The sequence below is a fragment of the Somniosus microcephalus genome, unplaced genomic scaffold, assembly GCF_052327205.1.
Source record: "Somniosus microcephalus isolate GS21.2 unplaced genomic scaffold, FLI_Smic_1.0 scaffold1390, whole genome shotgun sequence".
Lineage (NCBI taxonomy): Eukaryota > Metazoa > Chordata > Chondrichthyes > Squaliformes > Somniosidae > Somniosus > Somniosus microcephalus.
Genome location: NW_028226577.1, coordinates 9,477 through 32,258, shown reverse-complemented (window position 1 = coordinate 32,258; position 22,782 = coordinate 9,477). Strand labels below are relative to the sequence as shown.

At 44.4% G+C, this 22,782-nt stretch overlaps 1 protein-coding gene across 1 annotated transcript; it reads left to right on the top strand.

Moving 5' to 3' along the window:
* Positions 1-263: 263 nt before the first annotated feature.
* On the top strand, positions 264-17,991 carry LOC147080605 (signal peptide peptidase-like 2A; the record flags this gene model as incomplete). The annotated part of the gene is given in 12 exon segments (XM_085981148.1): positions 264-284; positions 287-359; positions 2,204-2,305; positions 4,705-4,786; positions 5,687-5,761; positions 7,703-7,762; positions 9,580-9,679; positions 11,039-11,116; positions 13,016-13,176; positions 13,685-13,718; positions 15,354-15,389; positions 16,792-17,991. Coding segments are annotated over 12 exon segments (851 nt in total), but the record flags the coding sequence as incomplete, so codon positions are not given.
* Between the last annotated feature and the right edge of the window lie 4,791 nt (positions 17,992-22,782).

Sequence of the window (22,782 nt, the reverse complement as noted above, 5' to 3'; positions counted from 1 at the left end):
TGGCCCAGTGATGTTTCGGAGGGTTGTCGCCTCTCTCTGGCCCAGTGATGTTTCGGAGGGTTGTCACCTCTTCTCTCTCTGGCCCAGTGATGTTTCGGTGCTCTGTGCACCAACCAGACTGGGGGAAAGGTAGAGAAAGTCTTTGTCAGTTCCACCATCGCAGTTGCTTTGAGCACAAAATTCACTCTGTTTAAAAATGCCAACACAAAATACAGAATGTCACTTGTATGTGGAACTTACTGCAACTTCTGTTTGCCCCCTAGTGTACCTGGTAATCGGCATCTTCAGTTTGCTGCAGCAATTAGTCTCTATAATTGTTTGGCTACATTAGTGAAAAGAATCCCATACTGCAAGTGCAAGTAAGCTCTGACTTGTTATCCTTTCTAATTTTGCTTTAGCTTATCTAGTTTCGTTGTCCTATACTTGAGTCTGGGTTCTCCCTAATGCCACATTGGTAGAAACATTCCTTAGTATTGCACAGGATATACGGCACAGAAACAGGCCATTCGGCCCAACCAGTCCATGCCGGTGTTTATGCTTCACTCGAGCCTCCTCCCATCTTTCCTCATCTAAATCTATCAGCGTAACCCTCTATTCCCTTCTCCCTCATGTGCTTGTCTAGCCTCCCCTTAAATGCATCGATACTATTTGCCTCAACCACTCCCTGTGGTAGCGAGTTCCACATTCTCACCACTCTCTGGGTAAAGAAGTTTCTTCTGAATTCCCTATTGGATTTCTTGGTGACTATCTTATATTGATGGCCTCTAGTTTTGCTCTTCCCCACAAGTGGAAACATTCTCTCTGTATCCACTCGATCAAAACCTTTCATAATTTTAAAGACCTCTATTAGGTCACCCCTCCGCCTTTTTTCAAGAGAAAAGAGCCCCAGCCTGTTCATCCTTTCCTGATATGTATACCCTCGCATTTCTGGTCATCCTTGTAAATCTTTTCTGCACCGTCTCCAGTGCCTCTGTATCCTTTTTATAATATGGCGACCAGAACTGTACGCAGTACTCCAAGTGTGGTCTAACCAAGGTTCACTACAGGTTTAGCATAACTTCACTACTTTTCAATTCTATACCTCTAGAAATAAACCCTAGTGCTGGTTTGCTTTTTTTACGGCCTTGCTAACCTGTGTCGCAACTTTTAGTGATTTGTGTATTTGTACTCTGAGATCCCTTTGTTCCTCTACCCCACCTAGACTCGCACCCTCCAAGTGATAAGTGACCTCCCTATTCTTCCTACCAAAATGTAATACCTCCCATTTATCTGTGCAGAACATCATTTGCTAATTATATGCCCATTCTGCAAGTTTATTAATGTCCTCCTGTAATTTATTGCTGTCCTCCTCAGGTTTGACTCGCTCCTCTTTCTCCCCCCCCACCCCAATTTGGTGTCACCTGCAAGTTTAGAAATTGTTTTTGATTCCAAAGTCTAAATTGTGAACAGCAGTGGTCCCAGCACTGATCCTTGTGGAACATCACTACCCACCTTCTGCCACTGTGAATAGCGACCCTTTACTCCCACTCTCTGCTTTCTGTCCTGAAGCCAGCTAGCAATCCATTCTGCTACTTGTCCCCTGACTCCGCATTCTCTGACCTTGTTCATCAGTCTATTATCGAAGGCCTTGTGAAAATCCAGAACAATTACATTTACATCAGTGCAAAATGTGGTTTAAGTACAACTGTCAGGTTAGCACCCGACCGTCTTTTGGGACATGTGTGCTAACACTAGACTGTTGCCATTGAGACTGTTGGTGCATCAAGCAAACATTGTGCCAAGTGTGTGCGCTCTGCTCGATGCTATGGAGTGGGAGGATATTGACTTGTTCTACTGGATGAACAGAGGCGAGGGATGATGCAAATTTGGAGAGCGAGTGGACCTGGCTGCTGCTGGTGGCGGATTACACTGGCTTTGGCAGATGTTGCCTGCTGCCCAATTTAGGCAATCAGCAGTGGTTGGCCTAAAAATAAATAGAAAGTGGGTCTTTATTTTTGTACCATATTTTAGGCAGAATGGCCTCTTTTTAGTAGTCAGTAAATGGTGTGCAGGTTCAGAGGAGCCGTCTGTTACGCGCACCTCCAACAAAACAAAAAAACGTTCCTTTGTATTTGAAAAAACCTCTACGCAGCTGGAGTTAAGTTTGTAAATGTCTTGATTCTGTGCAGATATCCACAAATGTTAAGTTTTCACCTTATTTCAGGTTCCCATGTCGTAACAGAAGAATTGAAGTTCGCTTGGTGCTTCTGGGTCTATCCTGTGTGGCAGTGGCTGCCGTGTGGGTGGTGTTTCGGAATGCGGACAGGTGGGTATCGAGACGGCGATCTCTGACAACTCGGTGTGTTATGCTGAGCACCGAATGAATGCCAAAGTACGGTATAGAATGTGGATTGCTTGCTTTTGGGAGGGGAAAAAAGCTAATGGCCATGGTCCGGCACACTCTAAATTAGGGGCAAGATCCACAGAGTGCCAGTCCCCAAATGGAGTTGAAATCTGCTTGTAGATCATGCAGATACAGGGATCCAATGCAGCTGCTAAGTCATTTAGATTTCCCAGTTTGCCTGGTGATGGGTAGTAATCCTGAGTTCTGTTCGTTCCCTCTAACCATATTGCCAGTTTGAGCGGCGCACTGGGGAATTAAACTGTTTAGTCAGCCGCTTCTATGGTGTGACCGTACAGCACCATAGAAATTGCCTCTCCGTCATCCCGAATCACTGATTTAACAACAATGTGTAATAAAGTGCAAGTAAGGGGTTAACTGGGTGTTTGCTCTCGGCATTGCTGCTGACTGGAACTTCGTACAGATGAGCAATGCTCACAGTACCGTGCAGTGTAATGGTCAACTTTTTACATTTGATTGACCTTCAACCACCACAACCACCTTCCTTTTGTGCTAGTTATGACTCCAGCCAGTGGAGAGTTTTCCTGCCGATTCCCATTGACTTCAGTTTTACTAGGGCTCCTAGATACCACACTCAGTCAAATGCTGCCTTGATGTCAAGGGCAGTCACTCTCACCTCACCTCTGGAATTCAGCTCCTTTGTCCATGTTTGGACCAAGGCTGTAACGAGGTCTAGAGCCGAGTGGTCCTGGCAGAACCTAAACTGGGCATCAGTGAGCAGGTTATTGGTGAGTAAGTGCTGCTTGTAGCACTGTTGATGACACCTTCCATCACTTTGCTGATGATTGAGAGTAGACTGATGGGGCGGTAATTGGCCGGATTGGATTTGACCTGCTTTTTGTGGACAGGACATAACCTGGGCAGTTTTCCACATTGTCGATAGATGCCAGTGTTGTAGCTGTACTGGAACAACTTGGCTAGAGGCGTGGCTAGTTCTGGAGCACAAGTCTTCACCATAGCCGGGATGTTGTCAGGGCCCACAGCCTTTGCTGTATCCAGTGCGCTCAGCCGTTTCTTGATATTATGTGGCTGAAGACTGGCTTCTGTGATGGTGGGGACCTCGGGAGGAGACCGATATGGATCATCCACTCTGCACTTCTGGCTGAAGATGGTTGCAGATGTTTCAGCCTTGTCTTTTGCACTCACGTGCTGGGCTCCACCATCATTGAGGATGGGGATTTTCATGGAGCCGCCTCCTGTTAGTTGTTTAATGGTCCTCCACCGTTCATGACACAAGCTGCTGCTCCCCTTGACAGTGAGGGTTGTCACCGTTTGATTTCTTGATTATTCTGTTAATCATTTGGGGCCCGTCAACCTGATCAACTGGATTCCAGTCTTTCATTACATGCTTGCTAAAGTTTTAAGAATGAGAACTTAAAGATGCCTAAGGGTGGTGATGAAATGTTTTTCCTCCTCTTTCCCACTGGTTATTCAAGGAGAAGAACCACTTTATATCCCTTTACCTGAAGCACTGGGGTTCATTTCTAGAGGGTTAAAATTCAGAAGCTGAGAAGTTATGTTAAACTTGTATAGAATTTGGTTAAACCACACTTGGAGTACTGTAAACAGTTCTGGTCTCCATGTTATAAAAAGGATACAGATGGACTGGAGAAAGTGCACTTTTTTTTTTTAACCAGAACTGAGGTTATACCCATCAGGAAAGACTGAACAGGCTGGGGCTCTTTTCTCTAGAAAGAAGACTGAGTGATGACCTAATAGAGGTCGTTAAGATTGAAAGGGTTTGATAAGGTAGATGTAGAGATGATGTTTCCACTTGCAAGCGAGACCAGAACTAGGGGTTATAAATATAAGATAGTCACAAATAAATCCAATGGGGAATTCAGGAGAAACTTCTTTACCCAGAGAGTGGTGAGGATGTGGAACTCGCTACCACAGGGAGTAGCTGAGGCAAATAGCACAGATACATTTAAGAGGAAGCTAGATAAACACATGGGGGAGAAAAGAATAGGAGGATATGTTGATGGAGTGAGATGAAGAGGGATGGGAGGAGGCTCGTGTGGAGCATAAACACGGCAATGACCTGCTGGGCTGAATGGCCTGTGTCTGTGCTGTAAATTCCATGTCATTATGCATCTGAAAACATTAATAATTGTCACTTGCTGTTTCCCTTGGAAAAGCAGCAGTGTAAACTTGCAGTGCTTGTCAGGGCCATTTACCGCAGATGTCGCTAATGTATGGTACAAGACATCTGATTATTTCTTTAACTTTCAGCATGCTACCGTGTGAGAGCGTGCGCTTGTTGAACATTGACCCATCACTAAGTTTACTGACTTGTATTTTAGATGGGTTTGGATTCTGCATGACTGTCTAGGAGTTGCCTTTTGCCTTAACTTCATGAAGACCCTGAAAATGCCTCATTTTAAGGTACACTGTGTTGTCATGGAATGAATGATCCCCTGTGCATATTAGCACAGGTGTGTGTGTTTTTGTTGTGTAATTTGGAATAAATGGGGTGCTCTGTAAAACGTGCCCAGTATGTGATGAGACCATTTTGAATGTACATTCATGCACAGCAAAAAGTAGCTTTTAAGTCTTCAGTTTCCACAATTTCCCCAAAAAATTGGTGAACTATGGGAAACCACTGACGTTACTAAATATCTAGATGAAGAAAATAATTAGAAGCAGGCACTAATTCTGGAATGGAAGATTGTGCTCAACAAGCCTAGTAAGAGTTCTTGGAGGAGGAGGAGACCAATGAGGTGGATGGGGGGAAATGCAGTGGATGTGGAGTACATGGACTTTCAGAAAGCCTTTGATAAGGTACCACACAGGAGCCTATTGGTTAAGGGGAATTAGTGGGAAGGTAGAAAATTGGATTTAAAAACTAGTTAGAAGGGATGAAAGTGGAGTGGCAGTCAAAGATCAGCCATGATCTTATTAAATGGCGGAGCAGGCTCGAGGGGCCAAATGGCCGACGACTCCTATTTCTTATGTTTTTGATGGAGTTTGGAGTTGAGGGCAGTTTATAGAGTGGTTGCAAGTTGTTGTATTGTCCCATAGGGTTCTGTTCTGGGACTGTTTCTGTTCACTGTGTATAACTGATTTGGCTCCAAACCAAGAGGGGATTATCATGGGGCAGGGAAAGGAGATTCAGTGGGGAATCTGTGCCCTGAATGCCCCTGTTTGATGATGGTCTTAAGCTATAGACATTTAAAAACAAAACTTTTCCGCAGGATATTCTCAAACTTCAGGCTGCCTTTGATTCTGGGCACAAAATGGAAGCTTAAAGTATTTGCATGTCAAACCTCTTCCCTTCTTTTACAGTCCTGTGTCATTCTGCTGGTCCTCCTCCTCGTCTATGATGTGTTTTTTGTTTTCATAACACCATTTTTCACACGGGTGAGTTTGTTTCGCTAGCTTTCTGCCATGAAATCCCATGTATCTCTCATTGCTGTTTCTGTTGTGTATGAAATTTGACTCTTCCATTTGTTGGATCACTGAATGTTGAACGTATGAAACCTTTAAAAAAGGAAGTGAAGCACTTTGCACTGAACTTCTAGGGCTGTAATAGGTTCTAACATCAGAAGTAGAGGTCAGGCAAAAAATAATAATTTATATTTAGACTTCTTCTGATAACCTATTACAGCCCTAGAAGTTCAGTGCAAAGTGTTTCACTTCACTTTTTTAAAGGGGACATATTCATAGAATGTTACAGCACAGAAGGAGGCCATTGGGGTCTCTGGTAGAACTATCCAATCAGTCCCACTCCCCTGCTCTTTCCCCATAGCCCTATATATTTTATTATTCGTTCCTGGGATGTGGGCGTCGCTGGCAAGGCCAGCATTTATTGCCCATCCCTAATTGCCGTTGAGATGGTGGTGGTGAGCTGCTGCAGACCGTGTGGTGAAGGTACTCCCACAGTGCTGTTGGGGAGGGAGTTCCAGGATTTTGACCCAGTGACAATGAAGCAACGGACGATATATTTCCAAGTCAGGATGGTGTGTGAGTTGTAGGGGAACTTGGAGGTGGTGGTGTTCCCATGCGCCTGCTACTCTTGTCCTTCTAGGTGGTAGAGGTCGTGGGTTTGGGAGGTTTTTCCCATCAAGTATTTATCCAATTTGTTTTTGAAAGTTACTATTGAATCTGCTTCCACCGCCCTTTCAGGCAGTGCATTCCAGATCACAACAACTCGCTCCATAAAAATGTTTTTCCTCATGTTGCTTCTGATTCTTTTGCCAATCACCTTAAATCTGTGTCCACTGGTTACTGACCCATTTGCCACTGGAAACCGTTTCTCCTTGCTGTCAAAACTATTCATGATTTTGAACACCTAGCAAATCACTCCTTGACCTTCTCTGCTCTAAGGAGAACAATCCCAGCTTCGCCAGTCTCTCCACATAACTGAAGACCTACATCCCTGGTACCATTCTAGCAAATCTGTTCTCCATCCTCTCCAAGGCCTTGACATCCTTCCTAAAGTGTGGTGCCCAGAATTGGACACAATACTCCAGCTGGGGCCAAACCAGGGATTTATAAAGGTTCAGCATAACTTCCTTGCTTTTGTACTCTGCCTCTATTAGTAAAGCCAAGGATCCTGTATGGATTTTTTAACGGCCTTCTCAACTTGTCCTGCCTCCTTCAAATAATTGTGTACATACACCCCCAGACTTCTGTTCCTGCACTCTCTTTAAAATTGTACCATTTAGTTTATATTGTCTCATTCTTCCGACCAAATGCATTACTTCACACTTTTTAGTCATAACTAAAATTGCAAATCACAGTCCCAGCAAAGAATCTGTGCTTGAATAATTAACTTAATTTCTCTCTAGATTTATTGGTATTTTATTTGATCACACAAATTGAAGTGACGATTGTGTTTAGTCGATAGAATAAAAGAAGAATCGTAAGCCAATTATTCTGGGCTAGTTTCTGTGCATCTGCTAGTGGCTGAACCTCAGCAGGTTACTGAGGGAATTGCAGTGCCTATTCTGTTAAATTGAAAAGATTCTTTTTTAATGTATATGATCCAATTGTAAATTTAAGAATGCTGTTTTCTGATAATTCATAATTGTGTGTAGAGATTTAGCTGCAAGCAGCCTTGTGACTTGGCATCATGCTACCCAATGCAGGGAGCCAGAGGACTGCACAGGTTGGGCACCAGGTGATCCTGAATGGGGAAGACTGGCATCGTGCAAATGCCAGTTGCTCTGTCTGGGGTGAAGGGATGTTTTTACAGGTTGGTTAGTGATGTCAGGGCTGGCAGTAGGTTGCCTGCCTGTGTGCTCTGGTAAATAAACATTGCTTGATGCTGTTTAAATGAAATTACTTGTTTCCTTTCAGAACCACGAGAGTATTATGGTTGAGGTAGCTGCTGGATCTGGATCTGGTACTGGTGAAAAGGTGAAATAGAAACTAATACTTAAGCCATGGGTTACTAACAAACTGCAGAAATGCTGGGTTTACAGATTCCCTCGAGTACTAAATATTGGGTTTGATTCTAGAATACTGGAAACAACCTAATGGAACTTGCTGTTCATCCACTGGCTCACAATGAAAAAGTAAGAACTGTATTTGTATCCATCAAAGTTTGAATTGCTATGTTGGGGCTAATTAATTGCTTGTATTTTTTTTAACTCTTATCTGTAGTCCTTCCCAGATCATACCTCCTAACTACTGTGAAGTACAGGCTGTAAACAGGAAATGCCTGTTTGACTGTGTGTAATATCTTGAGTCTCTGTTTCAGAGGACAGAGAAGAGAAAGAAATGCTTTCGATCCATTGTTGTTGTACTCTCAAACTTTTTTAAAGTCCGATTCCTGTTTAGCAGCTAAACATGGCAGTGCTGTGTGCCCCTGAGCAATGGCACAGATCAGATGGTATCTTTTTTAAATCTTTTGGGCTCGGCTAGTACAGTACTTTAACAGTCAGTGAAGGAATGGGCATCGCGGAGTGTGGTGGAGGGAAACCCACTCATTTCAGCTGTAGAGAATGAATGCCGGGTAGCTGGGGATGGGCCTGTGAGTTGGATTATCTGAGTGAGTCTGAGATACTCAATGGTGTTTCTCCACTTGTATGAAGCATTCTCTCCCCTCTGGTACTTGTGTTTCTGGGGAGAGTACTTTTAAACTCCATGTTATAACAGTGGTGCTGCGAGGGCAATGGTTATCCCCACCCACTTCAGACACCCATCTTCGAACTGAAGGGTAAGTATCTGCCATCTCCATGTGTAAAGGTGTCTGGTCTGAAATGCTTCGTCTGATTCAGCAGCAGTTTGTGATGCCATTTTATGGAAGAGGGAAGACTGAACATGGGAGAGTTGAGGTCTGCTTTGGATATGGATACGGAGACCTCCTTGTAAAGCTTTACACTCCGTGACCGGCTAAATATGCTTTACCTATGCTTTACCTAGTTAATAAAATGAATGTGGTCCTGTAGTAGTAACTTGTTACAAGAAGTTGCGACCCAGGAGTCCAGCTTGTATTACTGATGCTAGGTGGGCAGGTCTTTGTTTCTGGATCTATAAAATTATCAATCTTTTCAACCAAAATATAGTTAGCCCAGAATTAATGACCTTTCTGTATAATCCCAAACAGCAAGATTGCTCCATGAAGAAACTTTGTAGAAGTTGCTTGCTGCTTGCCAACTTTCATTCCTGCAGTGTTTGAACAACTTGGCATGTTGGGGAAATGTTGCTGGACTTTCTACATTACACTGTATCCGTGTGATCGGCTGCAGTCCTCTGACCTGATGACCTGCTCTGTACCAGAGGCCTTGCTTTTCTCTGCATTTAACGTATTCTCCCTTTCTCCAAAGAGGAAGGTTGAGATTTTTAAATCTTTCAGTAGTTGCCTCTGGCCGCACCAACTATTCTTGCTGTGACAGCCCCTTCTGGTGATGAGGTGACCAGCGAGTGTGGTATTGTTATGTGATCAGTCCCATGTCATGTGTCCTGGCTAAACTGACGTGGCAATCAGGTCAGCTCTGAAGTTGGCTGTGAATTGAATGCCTGTATTCATTATATAAACCATTGTTGGGGCATGTGTGGCATGCAGCTTCCCTGTTGGTACGTGTGCACAGATTACACAATGTCTGAGTATAACTAATGGTGAGTTCTTTACTCTTTTAAAAGTAGTTTAGCAAAAGCAGGATTATTGAGGAAGTTAACACTTCACCTGCTGCAGTAAATGAGCCCACTGACCACGGTTGTGTTTCCTGTAGTTGCCCGTGGTTATCAGAGTGCCGAGATTGGTGACCTCTGTCGCCACCTTGTGTGGAATGCCATTTTCTCTGCTGGGATTTGGGGACATTATTGTGCCAGGTGAGTAAAAATATTTCTACATCTCTGCATCCTTGAATGACTTAGTGACAATTGGGGATAGTGACAACTGGGGATATTGTAAACCTGTGACCGACCATTGCATATTATCCAGACATTGTAGCATGGGAACTTTTGGGTGGCAATATTTCAATTTTTAGTTCATTTCCATCTGTTGCTGCACAGGGTTCAAGGTGACTATTGCAAAGCTGTTTCAGGGGTCAGTTATGTGGGAGAAATAGACCCATTAACTACATGGATTACCCAAAAAACCCAAACAGACTTTAAAAAAAAAAAAAAGAAATCCATAAGATTTTTTTTTCTCAACCGTTGCTAGCATTACAAAGGCAGAATAATGTTTCTCCCGTGCTGGTTGGACAGGCTGGCTTTTAGATATCTGCTAGAGGCACACTTCATCGATTGGGACCAGCCCAGTGTGATATTTCTCATCCAATGTCTTTGCCCCACCCAGCTCCGTGTGACCGGTTTCTGCTCACCCCATTTTGGAAAGTTGCTACATGGCGTTGCCTGGTTTGAAATGCTGCCTGTAAATTGAGATCTATTCATCGCACTTCAGCCAGTATCAATACTTGAACTACAGAAAATAGACGAATGGCCATTTTTGGAAATTGAATTCCCAGTATGCAGTGAATTTAACTGCCTCAGTTGTGATTAACTTTAACATGTAACCCTCAAGATTTGCAACAAGGTTCATTTGTATAGTGCCTGCAATGAAGAAAAAACATCTGTACTTTAAACGGTAGGGGGGGGAATATGGAAATTGAGCAGAAGAAAGAAGAAATGGGGGAACTGAAACATATTCAATGATTTTAGGAAGCTCTTGAAGGCAGGGAGAGTGCGTAGCAGGATGCAGGGATTGGAGAGGGTTCAGATCAGGTAGCAACTGGCTGAAAGAGTAGCCATCAAATGGGAAACGATTAACATAAAGTTATAGGCACAGGAAATGCATTCTGTGATGTGATTGTGCAGAGAGAGAATCCATACTGGGATGTGTGATTGTACAGATCGGACGTGCTGCAAAGTTTTGAATGAGTTGGAGGTTTGGCGTGCAGCAAGGAAGCCTGGCGTGTAGGCTCCAGGTGATTGGTATGGATTGAGATGGAGACAGTGTTACACGGGTTAGATGTGTCTAATGCGGGTTAAATTGAAATGCTTCAATATCAAATGTTGTGACTTCGGCGGTTTACTGTGCTGACTTCGTAGAGCAAAATGTAAAAGGGGAAATTATGGGATTTTAACTACAAAAAAGTTAGTTTGAGCTGTGAATGTTGTATTGTGAATTGATTATTATACATGACCTTTTAACTTTTACTGAAGTTTTGATGCTTTATTCTCTCGCAGGATTGTTGGTTGCTTATTGTCGAAGATTTGATGTGCAGACAAATGCCTCGAACATCTATTTTATTTTGTGCACTATAGGTGAAGTATTTGCAAAACTAATTGAGGGTTAATGAGGAAATCTTTTTGATTAAATCCATGGTTATTGGGCAAACTACCCCTGCTCATGAAAATAGCAAGAGGCAGTGAAGTAATATTCCAAAATCTTGTCTGAAATGTATATGGTGAGATGTCCTTCGTCCTTTAAGAAATTAAGTTAATTTGAATCTTGGGGAGTTGGATCCAAGAAAGAGAAAAACATGGTCATATACAATCTTAGCTTCACATACAATGAAGTAACTTGTGGAATCTTGCTGTGCACAAAATGGCTGTTGCCAAATGTTACTGCATTTCAAACTGCAATGTGAAGAATGACAAGCTGATCTGCCTTTGATAATGGGTGAGGGAGAAGGGCTAGGTGGGATGTTGTGCTGTGGAATCTTTATCTGTAGCACCAGCTTCTGTCGAACTTCTCATCCAAAGACTGGAACCTCCAATGCCTTCAGTTGCTGCAAGTGTCCTGGGCTCGAGTTCTAACCAGCAACACTCACTCGAGCACCCCATGCTACCAATTGAGTTGAGTGCTGTTGTCACTTCCAAGATAACCAAGGCCATCTTTGGGGGGTGGGAATAGGAAGGTAAATGTATTGATCTGGAATATTTTTCCTGCACAATGTGTTCATTCTTGGTGTACAGATTTCAACAATTTAGAAAGGAAAAAAATCTCCATCTTTGAATGATTGTCTATGATGAAAGGAGTGGGATTTCTGAATTGTCGTCCTTGGGCTGTCGCCAGCATACATGGAACATGAGCCCGTGTCTGGATGATGTTGCTAAGAGGCAACATATAGGTGAAGAGGAGGTCGAAGATTGATCCTGGAGTAATGGTGCAGGGGCAAAATATTACTTGGCTTGATTCTTCACATGCAGCTAATTACATTGAAAATGCAATGACTTGTCTACATAAATGTGGCCATTGCTTGGCACACAGCAAGATCCCACAGTGTCATGAGGTTAATGACCAGTGGTGTTGGTTGAGGGAGGAAGGATGGGCACCAACAGCTTTTCAAACGGTGACCTGGGTTATTTAACATCAACCAGCTGTAGAGGGCCGTTGTTTGTCTGAAGGACAGCACTCGACCGCGCAGTCCGTGCTGGGGTAGCTGCTGGATTGTGTGCTCGGGTCCTGTGGGTGGATCCCACTCAACCTTCTGGCTTTTATAAAAAAAAATGGTTATATAGATGGCTCTAAAGTTCACTTAAAGGAAAGAAAGACTTGCATTTATACAGTGCTTTTCACGGCCATTGGATGTCCCAAAGTGCTTTATAGCCAATTTGATAGTCACTTGTAATGTAGGAAACATGGCAGCTAATTTGTGCACAGCAAGTTCCACAAACAGCAATGTAATGACCAGACCTTCTGTTTTTAGGTGTTGATTGAGGATAAATATTGGCCAATGCATCGGGGAGATCTCCCCTGCTCTTTGGGATCTTTTACATCTACCTGAGAGAGCAGATAGGGTTAAGCTTAACGTCTCATCCGAATGACGGTACCTCCGACAGTGCGGCGCTCCCTCGCCCCCGCCCCTCCGACAGTGCGGCGCCCCCGCCCCTCCGACAGTGCGGCGCCCCCGCCCCTCCGACAGTGCGGCGCCCCCGCCCCTCCGACAGTGCGGCGCTCCCTCGCCCCCGCCCCTCCGACAGTGCGGCGCCCCCGCCCCTCCGACAGTGCGGCGCTCCCTCGGCACCGCACTGGAGTGTCACCCTAGATTTTTGTGCTGAAGACTCTGGCGTGGGACTTGAACCCACGACCTTCTGACTCGGAGGCGACAGTGCTACCCACTGAGCCGAGGCTGGCAAACTACTCTTTATTTTTGAATATTTTAATGGTGAAATACTGAAGTGGGAAGCAATGTTTAATTTTGGTGTTTCATTTTATAGCGTATGCAGTTGGCATGGTTCTGACTTTTCTTGTTCTGATCCTGACGAAGATGGCACAGCCTGCCTTACTCTACCTGGTGCCTTGTACTCTCCTCACCTGTGCTGTGACTGCCTGGAGCCGTAAGGAAATGAAAATGTTTTGGGCAGGAAGTGGTTATGAGGTTAGCTAAGTTTCTTAGCTCCTCTTCTATACATTTTTGTATAGAATATAATTAAACTTTTATAATAACAACTGTCTGACTATGTGCTAACCTTAGTCCTCCCCCAGTGTTTGACTTTCCAAATTGTGGCATAAACACACCATGTACTTTAGGACTGATTACCAAGTAGCTTACAAGAGACAATGTGCATTCATTAATGGTTAGCAGCACATATTAACCAATATCTGGCCTTTTAATGTTTGTATTGCATATATTATAGGGTGTTCCTGCTGTATATTGGTGCTATACATTTCAAGTGTAGTATTGCTCAGCATTGTTCAATGCAAAGTCCTGTTTCCAATCAACACTAAATTAGATGGACTAACTGCACTGCTGTGGCACATTTACAAGTCGATGGCTTAAGGAGCTGAACATTTGGCCACCATCACGATCAGGAAATGGTGCATGGGAGAACTGTGGGTGGAGTGTTTGCCATCTAGAAATAATTTCATGTAACTATTCTCTCTAGGTCTTGGATGTCACCAGAGAACCTTTATTACAAGGTGGGACACTGGTAAAGTTTACAGTAATTGAATTATCTGCTTTTGCAATATGCAGGGGCTTGTAACTGATCCTCTGAGCTTTCAGTTGAGGACCTTAATTCTGCCAAACATCCTTCCTCTGTTTCTCATTGATGGGGGCACTGCCCCAAGTTTCATTGAGAGTGATGGATTGTGTTTCTCCTTATGGACAATGGGTGCAATAGCTTTATACTTTGGGAGAATGAAAACTACTAAAACTTCTCTGAAATTGAACATTTAAGATGTGTGCTTGGACTAGTGGAATTGTAATTCCATTTCTGATTTGTGCTGAATGTGTAAGAGTTAAAGCTGGTTCTTGGCAGTGAAAGGATGCTTCAGAAAAGACTAGTTTTGGAGCAGGAGGAATCAATGCCATATAATAAACAGGATCATGGTAATCAAATCTAACCAAAGAAATTGATCAAGTGCATGTGGATTCCATAATGAATCCAGTGTGCTGCATGGAGCTGTAAACATGGTGATGCTTTCAGCAAGAAAATGTGGCAGTGGAATTCTTTAAACATAAGAAATGGGAGCAGAAGTCGGCCCCTCGCGCCTGCTCTGCCACTCAATAAGATCATGGCTGATCATCTACTTCAACTCCACTTTCCTGCACTATTGGGAACAGTAGCACAGTGGTTATGTTACTGGGTTAGTAATCCAGAGGCCTGGACTAATGATCCGGAGACTGGAGTTCAATTTAAATTCAGTTAATTAAATCAATCTGAAATAAAAAGCTAGTGTCAGTAATGGTGGTGGTGAAACTATCGGATTATTGTAAAAACCCATCTGGTTCACTAATGTCCTTTAGGAAAGGAAATCTGCCGTCCTTACCTGGTCTGGCCTAATATGTGACTCCAGACCCACAGCAATGTGGTTGACTCTTAACTGCCCTCTGAAATGGCCTAGCGACACACTCGGTTGTAACAAAACCGTTACACACCACACGGACTGCAATGGCTTAAGAATGCGGTTCACCACCACCTTCTCGAGGACAATTAGGGATGGGCAATAAATGCTGGCCTTGCCTGCGACGCCCACATCCCATGAACGAATTTTTTAAAAATTGGCATATCCCTTGATTCCCCTAATATCCAAAAATCTATCGATCTCTGTCTTAATATACTCAACGACTGAGCCTCCACTGCCCTCTGGGGCAGAGAATTCCAAAGATTCACCACCCTCTGTGAAGAAATTTCTCCTCATCTCAGTCCTAAATGGCTGACCCCTTATCCTGAGACTGTGACCCTTGGTTCTAGACTCCCCAGCCAGGGGAAACCGCCTCCCTGCATCTACCCTGTCAAGCCCTGTAAGAATCTTGTATGTTGCAATGAGATCACCTCTCATTCTTCTAAACTCTAGAGAATATAAGCCTAGTCTACTCAATCTCTCCTCAAAGGACAATCCCTGCTCCCCAGGAACCAGTCTGGTAAACCTACAAGCCACTGCTTCTGGGAGGCCTGCAAAACTCCAGGAGGGTGAATAGTTAGCAGTTTGAGATTGCAGTCAAGTTGGGCGTCTTTGCAGGAAGAGGTGAATAACTACGGGTAAAATCTTCAGGTTTGTAATCCTACACAATAGTGTCACATCAGTAACATTCCATGCATGTGATTCCAGCAGGATTAGCACAGTGGCAGAGTGATGCTTTATTGGGTAAGTGCTGCTTAACCTGCTGAGCTTTGCAGTTTTGCTCTTGTCTACTATAATCTGGTGATGGTTTAGGCTGCGAAACAAGTTTAAATCCAGGGAAAGTGAATTTTGTTCCACGTACTCCCCATTTTCATAGAAAAATAATGAATATATGTATTGGAGTCTGACATTTTGGTTTAGAACCAAGCTCCTTTGGCTTCCCCTAGAGGGAGGGGTCCCAGAATGGCTGTGTTGGAAACACTGGGAGAAACATGAGATGCCCAAGGCCCCACTCTGAGGCCTTGCTGGGGAGGCTTTTTCTATATCCATGCAAATTGGTGCATGTCACAATTCCTATAGTTCCCAACAAACCTGCTCTGCACTCCAAGTTGATGTAATTGCAAAGGCTGGGGGATACCCACAATTTTAAATATTCCAGAAATGTCTCCCAGTTAAAAGGAGAGTACTTGGGGCCAAAGCTATACCCCAGACTTTCCCGTCACTTTTTAAATAACCTGTGCTTTTTTTTGTCACTGGGATGTGTCACATGGGTGAAGTGGGATTTATTGCACTTGCCTAGTTGCCGTGGAGTGGAGTGTGTTCCCAACAATCCAGGAGCTTGCACAGTTACTCTTCTGCCAGCCCAGATTTAGTGAATTCAGTTTCATAACTTGCTGTGGTGGGATTGGAGCTCGCTGCGTCAGTACCATAATCGCTCAGCTACCACACCCTACACACAGCATTTTAAAAACCTGTCCGACTTCAATCCCGTCTTAAATTACATTGTAAATTTCCCATGGCATCAAGCCATGTTTATACAATGCGTTATTCTCGGTATTAGGACTAGCTGGACTAATCCAGTGATCAGATTTTGTGCGACACAACTTGTGTTGGTAACACAATGTACAGATTCTATGAAAATGCCTTTTAAAGCTTACAAAGCTGAGGAGTTTAGACGCCCTCATTGGGAGCCTCCTCTGATAATTGCCAGACTTGGCCAATTAACTGGCGCTGTGGCATTTATCTTGCCAAAGTTGGACAAACTCCGGAGGTTGCTTTATGATGAGGGACACTGCTTATCCGACCCCTTTTACAAACCATCTCTATTCCAAGAGGGGTCTCTGGAACCTGGGAACAGTTTGGTCTCAACTGTGTTCACACAAATACCACAGCCCTTTGAGAAGGGGAGAGTGTCTTTTGAAGTATTTCGACATCGATGTAACCAGTTTCCAGTTTTTTGTTCCAAATTTCCCATGAATTGAGCACTGTTCTGAGGTTTGTTTACATTTTGAATGTTTTAATCTTGTGGAGAGTTGTTTTGCAGAGTTTCTGAAAGGCGATGTATTTTTTTGAAAACTTTGAGCTGGAGGAGTTGGTGAATGTAACTGTTCTTCCCTGAATCATTGTGGATTTTTCTACCCCTCAGATGATGGACCTAGTTGGTACAACGAGTGAGGAGACTGCTGGGACTCTCGCTGAGCCAGCGTCTGACTATCCCTGAAAGATGGCCGTTGCTTTATTGCTTTCTAGTTTTCTACATATTTTGTTACCAAACGATTAGAAGCACCTGCCAAACGGGAATAACATCTCCTGGCAATTGCTCTGATAAGCACAGTTTCTACACTTTTTTGTAATGACTAAATAATTTACCAAAGGTTTCCTGAATTTGTGAACCCAGTATGCACTTTTAATGCTTTAATAACTTTGCTAGATATAATACTTCATAATGTCCAAACGTTAGTTGATCAATAAAATGTCTATCTGGTCAAACCTTTCTGGTTGTTTATGGGCTAGCACGTCCTTGGGAATAGCCAGAATATCTCAGCTACCACCCTCTGAAGAAAATCAAAAGGTCATCCAGGGACTGAAAGATAAGTGGTTGTTTAACGCTACATGTTCTTTGAAAATAAACCCAAGGGATATTGACATTGTTTATTTCACAGAATCACAGAAACCCCACAGTGCAGATAGAGGCCATTTCGGCCCATCGAGCCTGCACCGACACATATCCCACCCGATCCCCGTAACCCCTACATATCCCACTCTATCCCTGTAACCCCACGTATTTAATCCCCCTAACACTAAGGGTCACTTTATCATAGCCAATCAACCTAACCCGCACATCTTTGGACTGTGGGAGGAAACCGGAGCACCCGGAGAAAACCCACGCAAACACGGGGAGAATGTGCAAACTCCACACAGACAGTCACCCGAGGCTGGATTCGAACCCGGGTCTCTGGCGCTGTGAGGCAACAGTGCTAACCACTATGCCACCGTGCTGTATACCCTTATTTACTAGTTCCTCCTCTGCAAGTTTGTAGTGACAGAAATGTTTCAATTTCTGTCCCAACTTCACATCCACCAAACGGGTTTGACTTTGTGAAGGCCTTTTGAACATTTTTTGTGTGTTTTGAAGAGTGAAGGTTAAAATGGAATGCTGTGCAATATGTGATTGGTAGCTAATTTTGATTATTGAAATACATTCTGTGGAACAGGGTGTGTTAAAGTTTGTAAATGAATTCTAATCCTCGCCTTGTGCAGTGCTGCACATGATCTGAAATAGAAAAATGTAACTTTGCAGAAAATGACTATATTTTGGTTTTTTATTAAATACATTTGGAAACAGCTCTGGTTTGGTGAATTTGTCCTAATTGAGAATTTTGTCAGGAGTTCTTGTCATTGAACGTCTCGTTGTACACGGGATGGCTGGGTACCAGAGTTACCTTTTTTACAAACAGGTGATTGGATGTCTTAAAAGGGTAAGAAAAGTTGTCACAAAGTCAGCTGTTGATTTGGGTCAAGATGGGAGAAATTGCAGTGGTATTTTCTACTGGCTAATAGATAATGGGGTCAGCTACACACTCGATTACTTGGTAGCACTTCCTGTGACCTCTGCCACTGAGAAGGAGAATTAGCAGTGGAACAGGTTACAGAAAATGGCATTTTAGTCCAGACTCGATTCAGATCATGTTCTTGGACATGAGGGACGGTATTTTCTGATAACCCAGCTATTTGCATCATGACTGTCTGGAATGCATAGGGTGTTTTCTGCAGCTATTTTAATTCAACCTTTAGTGTTGTGTAGTTCCACCTGGAATGGGATGAATCTCAACTGTTCAAGAATTTCCTTTAGTGAAAACTGTTTACAACTTAATCACTAATGCACAAGTAGAGTCAGATATTCTTTCTGCAAACTGATGTAATGATCCTGAACATGAGAGGATAGAATTGAGGAAAGACTGGGGTCATCTGCCTTGAAATGATTGAGATGGAACCTAATGGAGATCTACAAATGGGCCCGGTAAGATAATCTGGAACACTGCCAAGATGGTAGGACAAGGATTAAAACTAGTGAACGGTCAATTTAAGGGTAGTATTGGGAAGAACTTCACCAAAGAATGATCAACACTTGGAGTGGCTTTGTGGATAGGGTTTGGTAAGAAAACCTTTCGTTTCATCTTTTTTCCCATTGGATGGATGAATGAGCTAAGATGGGTTTAATGGCCTCCCTCTAGTATGAGTGTTTCTTTGGCTCAATGTATGAAGGTTCCCATTAACATGACAAACTTGCTTGTAAGTCAAAGTAAAGACTGGGATGGTGGTCATGGATTTCCACCCTGGAGACCCAATACTTGGGAGCTGGCCACCTAAAGTTTTCATTCACCCACTGATATGATTATGACTGGGAAGAATATAACTCGTGTATCTTTAGTTAACTGGAAATGGACCTAAAGGTCCTGGCCTATGTTCGTATGGAACATTCTCTGCTGTTGATGCGAAGGAAGCAGTTTGTTTTGGGAACATGGATGATGTGTATTTAAAACTTTTGTCCAGCAGAGGTCTCTGGGAGCATTTCAATACAAAAGCGTGTGTGTGTGCACTTTTCAGTGACTACCAGAGGTGTGAGCAAGATATCAAGATTTCTTATGTTAGCAAACTCAAAATACTGGCTGAAGAGAAACAGCAAATCTACTGGTGGATGCAAGTCACTTGTGAAAGTGAGAGTTTTAGTGGATAGAAGCAATGTTGACTCGTCTTGAGGGGAATGGCTGTTTGAGGGCAAGTGCCAGAATTTCAGGGACGGGGGAGCGTAGTCCTTTATGTGGGTCTCACTATACGCACATGCATACGAATTAGGAGTAGGCCCCTCGAGCCTGCTCCGCCATTCAATAAGATCATGGCTGATCTGATTACTCCATGTTCCTGCCTACCCCCGATAACCTTTCACCCCCTTGCTTATCAAGAATCAATCTACTTCTTAAAAATATTCAAAGACTCTGCTTCCACCGCCTTCTGAGGAAGAGAGTTCCAAAGACTCACGACCCTCTGAGAAAAAAAATTCTCACCTCTGTCTTAAATGGGTGACCCTAGTGACCCCTAGTTCTAGATTCTCCCACAAGAGGAAACATCCTCTCCACATCCACCCTGTCCAGACCCCTCAGGATCTTATATGTTTCAATCAAGTCACCTCTTACTCTTCTAAACTCCAGCGGATACAAGCCTAGCCTGTCCAACCTTTCCTCATAAGACAACCCGCCCATTCCAGGTATTAGTCTAGTAAACCTTCTCTGAACTGTTTCCAATGCATTTACATCCTTAAATAAGGAGACCAATACTGTACACAGTGCTCCAGATGTGGTCTCACCAATGTCCTGTACAACTGAAGCATAACCTCCCTACTTTTGTATTCAATTCCCCTCGCAATAAACAATAACATTCTATTAGCTTTCCTAATTACTTGCTGTACCTGCACAGTAACCTTTTGTGATTCATGCACTAGGACACCCAGATCCCTCTGCATCTGAGTTTTGCAATCTCTCACCATTTAGATAATATGCTTTTTTATTCTTCCTGCCAAAATGGACAATTTCACATTTTCCCACATTATACTCCATTTGCCAGATCTTTGCCCACTCACTTAACCTATTTACATCCCTTTGTAGCCTCCTCATATCCTCTTCACAATTTACTTTCCTACTTAGGTGTCATCAGCAAATTTAGCAACCATACCTTCAGTCCCTTCATCCAAGTCATTTATATAAATTGTAAAAAGTTGAGGCCCCAGCACTGATCCCTGTGGCACACCACTCGTTACATCTTGCCAACCAGAAAATGACCCATTTGTGCCTACTCTGTTTCCCGTTAGCTAGCCAATCTTCTATCCATACCAATGTGTTACCCCCTACACCATGAGCTTTTATTTTCCACAATAACCTTTGATGTGGCACCTTATCAAATGCCTTCTGGAAATTGAAGTACAGTACATCCACCAGTTCCCCTTTATCCACAGCACATGTTACTTCCTCAACGAACTCCAATAAATTGGTTAAACATGATTTCTCTTGCACAAAACCATGTTGACTCTGCCTGATTACTTTGAACGTTTCTAAGTGCCCTGCTATAATATCTTTAATAATAGCTTCTAACATTTTCCCTAAGACAGACGGAGCGGCTGAGGGACATCGTGCTCCCACTGCCACAGGAAGCCATTGTATTGACTCTGAACGCGGTGCTGTATGTATAGCTTGTGGTAAACCACTTTTATCGTTCACTATCGTTACACTATAGTTATCACTGTTATATCGTTACTCTATGGTTATCACTGGTCACACTGTTGTATCACTATATGAGGTCGCCTCTTGTCACACTGTTATACCTGGGCTGACCACTGCTGACTCCACCCATGGCTCCACCTACCTGCCCAGGTATAAAGGTGGTCGACTGGCTGGTATTCCTCCTTGTTGGATCCGATCACCCACGAGGGTGGGCTCTGTTATTTAGCCAATAAAAACCTATAATTACTTTCTTAACTCGTCGCTTTTCATTGGATGAATTGATAGGTATATCAATTTTATTGGCTAAATTTTAAAATGTCGTTCCCTGAGCAGCAAAGCGAGCAGCAAAACGACCAGCCAGACGCCGAGCTACAACAGCCACAGCAGCCAGCTTGGCTGCGAGCCCTCAGACCACCGTACCTGGATCTAAACCCACAGGCTGCAAACTCAGCCCTCGACTTCGAACACTGGCTGAGCTGTTTCGAGTCCTACCTGGGAGAATTCGGCGTGCCTCAGAGATCCAAGCTAAGAGTTCTGACCGCCCAAGTGAGCCCTAAAGTATTCGCACTCATCCGGGACCTTAAAACATACGAGAACGCCATCAACCGGCTGAAGAGACAGTACCAGAGCCCGGTAAATTCCATGTATGCCAGACACCTCCTAAGATCCCGCCCGCAACAGCCAGGAGAGCCCGTGGATGAATTTTTACGGGTGCTACAAGCACTCGGCAGAGACTGTGACTTTAAAGCGGTAACGGCGGCAGAAAATACTGAAGACAATGTCCGCGATGCCTTCGTGAAAGGCCTGCGGTCCGACTACTCACGGCAAAGACTACTGGAAGCAAAGGACCTCGACCTGGACAAAGCTGCAGCCCTCGCTCGCTCTCTAGAAGTGGCCCATCGGGACCTCGAGGCATACTCAAGGTACTGTAACTCGCGACCCTGGGACATGGGACCGACCCCGACCGCAATACCCCCCGCAGCAACCCCCCTGGGACCTACCTCAGCGTCGGCGTCCCGGACCCGATCGAGACCGCCACCCCCGCTACCGGCTCCGACATCGGACCCCCGCGATCGGGCCGCCGGCTGCTTCTTCTGCGGCCAGGCGAAACACCCGAGATCACGCTGCCCTGCCAAAAACGGGACCTGCTCGACCTGCTTGACGAAAGGCCACTTCGCAAAGGCCTGCAGAGGGGGATCAACAGAGGCCAGCAGTGCCTCATGCGAGCTGTGGGGGCGGCCATCTTCCATCAAGGCAACAGAGGCCAGCATCCCCACATGTGAGTCATGGGGGCGGCCATCTTTGATCCAGGCAACCGACACCAGCAGTGTCTCATGTGAGTTACGGGGGCAGCCATCTTCTCCGCCATTTTGTCCAACCTCGTGGGAGACGCCATTTTACCCACCACGCTCGACCGCCACCGTGCCTCTAGACCCGACTACCGCCTCACCCGCAGACTACAGCAACTCGCTCAGCTATACACGAGCTTCCGTCACACTGGACCAAGCCCGCCCGCATCACCTGTCCAAGTCCATGATGGACATCAAAGTAAACGGCCACGCCACGACCTGCCTGTTCGACAGCGGAAGCATGGAGAGTTTCATCCACCCAGACACGGTGAGCCACTACTCCCTCCCTGTCCAGCCAACGCGCAACCGGATCTCGATGGCATCGAGGTCCCACGCCACAGACATCAGCGGCTACTGTGTTGTGACCCTGTCGGTTAAGGGTACGGAGTATAAAAATTTTAAACTCCTCGTCCTGCCCCAGCTATGCGCTGCCGTCCTACTAGGGCTAGACTTCCAATCCCACCTCCAAAGCGTCACGCTAGCATACGGCGGACCCCTCCCCCCACTCACAGT